General features: G+C 35.2%; 1 protein-coding gene across 1 annotated transcript in view; it reads left to right on the top strand.

The window, feature by feature from the left end:
- Positions 1 to 4,201, top strand: part of LOC113807660 (prostaglandin reductase 1) — a 7,367-nt gene extending 3,166 nt beyond the window's left edge. Inside the window, exons 2-9 of the mRNA XM_027358964.2 lie at positions 691 to 827; positions 1,093 to 1,195; positions 1,609 to 1,797; positions 1,997 to 2,115; positions 2,404 to 2,555; positions 2,997 to 3,120; positions 3,395 to 3,513; positions 3,781 to 4,201. Coding sequence (XP_027214765.1) covers positions 725 to 827; positions 1,093 to 1,195; positions 1,609 to 1,797; positions 1,997 to 2,115; positions 2,404 to 2,555; positions 2,997 to 3,120; positions 3,395 to 3,513; positions 3,781 to 3,891 — 1,020 coding nt within the window. The 5' untranslated portion in view covers positions 691 to 724 and the 3' untranslated portion in view covers positions 3,892 to 4,201. The remainder of the gene's footprint in view (positions 1 to 690; positions 828 to 1,092; positions 1,196 to 1,608; positions 1,798 to 1,996; positions 2,116 to 2,403; positions 2,556 to 2,996; positions 3,121 to 3,394; positions 3,514 to 3,780) is intronic.
- The last annotated feature ends 1,593 nt before the right edge of the window (positions 4,202 to 5,794 follow it).

Raw genomic sequence — 5,794 nt, 5'->3', positions numbered from 1 at the left:
TAGTACACTTCCCAACTTACTGTTATAACTACCCACATTACCTTTCTCTTCTCTTCCCTATACCTTACTTCATCTTTCTTATTCCTGCCTGTTTTCTATTTCTTTTTCTATCACTTTTCTTGGATTTCTTATTGCCACCATTTTTTTTTTTTTTTGCGGCTCCTACTTTTGTTCAAATTCCTACTTCCGCTGCTGTTATAACCTTGTCTCCCTCATTTTTCTCCATCCTTTCTATGCTCCCATGATTGGTATTCCTCTTTCACAATATTCTCTTGCTTTGTTTCCTTTTAGGTGTCAGACCTCTATTATCCTGTTATTTCTCCTCCTTAACTTGCTTTTCCTCTACTTAATATCCATTTCTACTAATCTGTGTTGCTTAGGACACACTTCTGGTATGATTTTCAATTCATAACTCTTTTCCCTTTCCCTCATTACCAGCATGATATCATTTTGGCTTTTAATTCCTCCACACTTAACATGTAACTTATATGTAATCAAATGATCATCGGGAACAACTCCAGGCTTTGTGCTAATTAGTTTCTGTTGCCTTACCTCTGACCTCCATGTACCTCCACAAAACCAGCTCCCCTCTTTCCAACATGTCCGTTTAAGTCTCCTTCTACAGTCACACACTCCTCTTCCAGGACTTTATTATCCATAGAGATACATGTGTTTTTTATCTTCTTGCAGGAAATCTGTAGTCCCCAGCATCCTAGAAGCCAAAATGGTGACAGCAAAGGTATGGAAACTAGCCAAGCGGCCAGAGGGGATGCCCAAAAAGGAAGACTTTGTATGTGTGGAAGAAGAGCTTGCTTGTGAAGATGGAGGTAATGTTTATCAACATGTTACATATGTAGTGCCTTTTGATTTCTATATTCCTAAAGATTATAAGAATCAATTACTTTTATTATCAGTTGATCATTATTATTGGGTTTTTCTTAAGTAATTTAAGGCAATACTATTCTCGCATAGTAAGATATTAGAATCCAGTTATTCTAATATTCTGGCAAAGGATTAACCTTTTTTCATTGTTTAAAATTAGCTTATTTTCAGTGCTGCAATTACACTCATGACTACAAATATTTTTTGCAGATGTTATTATTGAAGCTGAATTTTTGAGTGTAGATCCATACATGCGGTATATGATCAAGCAAATCCCTTTTGAAGCCCCTGTGACTGGTACACAGGTTGCAAAGTATGTGAATTTAACTCTTGTTATATTATTTTTGCTTTTGAGATTTTGCTTTATATAACAAATTCACTTTCCAGAATGTAGAATGATCTTTTTCCGATTAAGTGTAAATGCCTAAATTGGTTTAGGGAGATGAAAATGGACTATATCATATTGGATTATATATATATATATATATATATATATATATATATATATATATATATATATATAAATATAGGCAAGTCAACAATTGCATGCTGAAAGTACAAACAAGGGAGTTTAGTAAATCCTTACTTAGTTCCTCTAGACCTCTCCGTGTGAGGACATGAGGCTTTGAAAAGATTCTCTCGTATGAAGCCATAATCTTATTTTATTATATATTTCCTTTAGAGAGGTATAGGCAATAATAATAAAAACTTCAATTTTGATTTCAGAGTGATTGAGAGTAAGAACCCAGATTGGCCAGTCGGTACGTATGTTGTCTCACCATCTGGCTGGCGGTCTCACACCCGACTCACTGAGAAGGACTTCAAGGCTGATAACTTTTTCCAGAAGCCCATGAAGCTGCCAGAAATGGGAGACTTGCCCAAGAGTCTTGGCTTAGGGATTCTGGGGATGCCTGGGTAAGTTGCATTAGTAGTCTTGTGGTGATGTAGAAAAAGATAAGTCAAGATCATGTTGAAGTATACAGCTCCTCAGGATTTGAAGTTAGAAGTAATCTTTCTTCTTCTTTGTTTATTATACATGGAAACAATATATTGATATATTTCTTAAAGGACATTATTACTTTTAAAATATATAAAGTTATATTTTTCCTCACAGGAATACAGCATATTTTGGGTTCCTTGAAATCTGCCGACCAAAAGCAGGAGACACTGTACTGGTAAATGCTGCTGCTGGAGCAGTTGGTAGTGCTGTAATTCAGATAGCCAAGATCAAAGGTTAGTACTAAAATGCGAAAATTGCGAAATCTTATTTTCAAGTTCTTAATTAAAAAAACTTTGTCAGTTTTGTCAGTACTTGAGAATAAGAGTCTGCTGTGGCTGAAAGCGATAGGCACAGAATATAGAGTTAAATAAATTTTAAAACTGTCAGCCCATAATAATTGGAGAAACTTGATGTAAAATTTTGAATTTACAGTATCAGCGTTGCTTATGAATAGCCGTTTGAGAACATATTTATGGTAAGGAATTTCTGAATGCTTTATTTTTATATATTTTCCCTTTTAGGATGTAAGGTGATTGCCTTTTCGGGATCTGATGAAAAGGTAGCATGGACCAAAGAACTAGGGGCAGACCATGCCTTCAACTATAAAACGGCAAATGTTGGGGAGGAACTTGGTCAAGCAGCACCTGAAAAAATTAATTGCTTCTTTGAAAATGTAAGTTTTGACCCTTTCTTTTTACAAATTTTATTTTCATTTTACTTAAAGATGAAAAAAGCATCAAAATTGCATGGAATAATATGGGTAATAGAATTTAAGGTAGAGACTGTTGATTCCATAATATTTTTACATTCAGATTTAGAATATTACAGTATTTAAACCAAACTTGTTTATCCAGGTAACCAAACAACTGTAAGGAGTTTGGCAGGTGTCCATAATCCATTAATCTGAGTCAGAATATTATTTATTCTTATTTTAAGAGTATAACTATTAAATATTACTTCTTGATGGTATACTTTTAAATAATGTGGTTATGTATTTTTTTGTGTAGAATTAATAAATTATGAATTTATTTGTGTTGATATATGAAGGAAAAGGTTAGATCTAAATTTTAGTGTATTACTTATTCGTCTTAATCTTATTTTTGTTTATTTTAAGGTTGGAGGACAGTTTACTGCGGACGCTCTACCACACATGGCTGAGAGGGGCAGAATGGCAATTTGTGGTGTGATTTCAGAGTACAATGACGACAATAAAGATTCTGGTGTGGTGTCAATGACTAGTAAGCTTTCTATTTCGTTGTTGGTGTTGTAATGACTTTTCTCTCCTAGTAAGTCTCCCCTCTTTGTGTGAATATCTGTAGAATATATGGTTAGTTGCTTATCTTATTAGTCCTCTTTAGCAAGTATTGTGCATTTATTTATAGTACAAATTGAAGACTAGAATACCATTTTTATTTATTTTATTAACAGTTCTGCTTCCTCAGTGTTGATAGTATTATATATGGATAATCAATTGCTATATGAAGATAATTGTTTCATTATTCAATGTTCCAGGTCCATTGAATCCAGCTACGATACTTTGGAAGCAACTTGCAGTGGAAGGCTTCATTGTTACAAGATGGTTTGACCGCTGGATGGAAGGAATTGATCAGATGAAGCAGTGGATCAATGAGGTTAGTAGTGATCTTGTATAATGTTTTTTTTCGTGAGGCTGGTACATTTTGGCTCTTTATCAAGGTTTTTCACGTGTGCTTCTGTTTAGCTATATCTTTGTTTACTCTCCCTTCCCATTCTTCCTCCCTTTTCTCATCTCTTTTTTTATACATTGTGAGTTAAGTAAATGAATAAATTTCTTGATATCCATAGACATGTTATTTTGTATCACTTTTTATTCTGTATTAAAAAACAAACAAACTAAAAGTGACCTTATCCATTTACAGGGCAAAGTCAAGTACAAGGAAACTGTTGTAAAGGGATTTGATAAAATGCCAGAAGCATTCATAGGCCTCTTCCATGGCGAAAATACAGGCAAGGCCATTGTAGCAGTCTGAAGAACCATATATGAAACAAAGCTCAAAACAGTCTACTTTTTCATAATTTAAGTTAATAGGAAACCACAACATAAAAATGATACATTTCTATTCTTGAACCGTTATGGTATAAAAATATGCAAATACTCTTAATTTACAAATAGGCCAGTACATGCTTTTCCATGTCTCCTTAATTGTAGGAGATGCTATTTTTTTATGTATGCAGACTTTTTTATTGCTTTTGCTTTCTGCTGTTAGTTAATTATCTTTCATTCTTCAAAAATGACCTTGTTAAGGCATTGTTCAAATTGAAATAAAGAGCAAAAGTTTAGTCATATTTTCCTTTAATACAAACAACCTTATTTAACTAGAGAACATTTTGATAATGGTGTATATTTTTCTTCGAAAAGTGGAAAGTAGCAACCACTGTGCTTGGTGAATCTTTAATTAATGAATGCAATTAAGTATGGCTTTCACAACAGTAAGGTTAAACTGAAATGATCATTCTCCTAATATTTTTACAATGGTTATTCTAAGATTGATAACTGGGTACAATTGACTTCATACAGTCTTTGAAAAATTGTCTTAGAATGAAAGTCATTAGATTTTTTTTTTTTTTTTTACTCGCCTAGTAAATAGGGTAAAAAAAACGTAGATGATTAATGATAAAAATACAGGGTTTGATTATTGGCTGACTTTTAAACTCGGATATTTTATTGTAATTAAAGTGTGCGCTGTAACAACAGGTTGCAAACTAAGGATCAATCAGCCGTAAAGGAAGGAGAATTAATATATGCATGTCTGAGGATATTCTGTGAAAGGAAGATAATAAATCTGGAACTTTCACTGTGGTACCATTTTATGCTATGTGAATGAATGTGCAAACAGCCAATATTATGAGGCATAATAGAGAGAATATGTGCGGAGGTGATATTGCAGTCACAAGTATCCTGACGGTAATTATCATAAATGACTAAGTGGTTTCACATGTGCACATTCATATCAGCCATTATACGCTAGGTATCAATGCACAGATCACCTCTGAGAACCTGTCTACATAATCAAGCACTGACTGATGGGCATTCGCTTAATACCCGTCATTCAGGCAAAATTGGCGAGCCAACCAACGGAGAGCCTGTTTGATACTGGGTATGAATGGCATTGTCAGTATAAACTCTGGCAATGTTTCATTTTACCTTTGTGTGCATGTTACTGTTGGCACATAAGTGCATATTCACCTGATTTGAAGTGTTTTCTAGTTCAGATAGAGATGACAATAGAGAAACGTAACCCTTTACTTAGACGAAAGCAACGAAAATGGACCTGTTGTGTTTTTTTATGGTGTTTATGTTACTGTGTTTGTACTTGTGTTCATGGCCCTCTCTAGACGATCTTACAATCACCTCCTCTGGTAAGCACCGCCTCAGTAGAGCCCAGCGATGTCTGGACCTTTTGTCTGAGGAGTGTTGCAGGACGAGTCTAAAAATTTCAGCAGCAAAATCAAAAGCTATGGCTCTGAAAGCCAGTGTAAAAAACACTCACTGTCCAGGGCATGGATCTGGAATGGGTTAAGGACTATCAATACCTTGGGGTTTGGATAGGTCACACACTCACTTTCAAAAAGGAGATCCAGTGCCTGCTTGATCGAACTAAAGAAAGGCTGTTTGTCATTGAAGTAATGACCGGGAGACACATAGGAGCGGGACACAAAGTACTAAGAGCATTCTGTGTATACGCTGTCCGGCCTATTGTTGATTATGCTTCTGTCGACCTCATTGTTTCTAGCAACTCCTCCGGGTAGTAGAACCTACTTCGCGGACAGATCTGTGGATCCCATAAACCACACTGCAGGCGCCGGCTTCGCAGCAAGGGATACCACAACATCCATCAGGATCACTAACAATGGCACCTCGCTCCAAGCAGA

This window comes from Penaeus vannamei, chromosome 15 (assembly GCF_042767895.1).
Source record: "Penaeus vannamei isolate JL-2024 chromosome 15, ASM4276789v1, whole genome shotgun sequence".
Classification (NCBI taxonomy): Eukaryota; Metazoa; Arthropoda; class Malacostraca; order Decapoda; family Penaeidae; genus Penaeus; species Penaeus vannamei.
The sequence above is the reverse complement of the archived record's forward strand: the minus strand, read 5'-3'. Positions and strand labels throughout refer to the sequence as shown.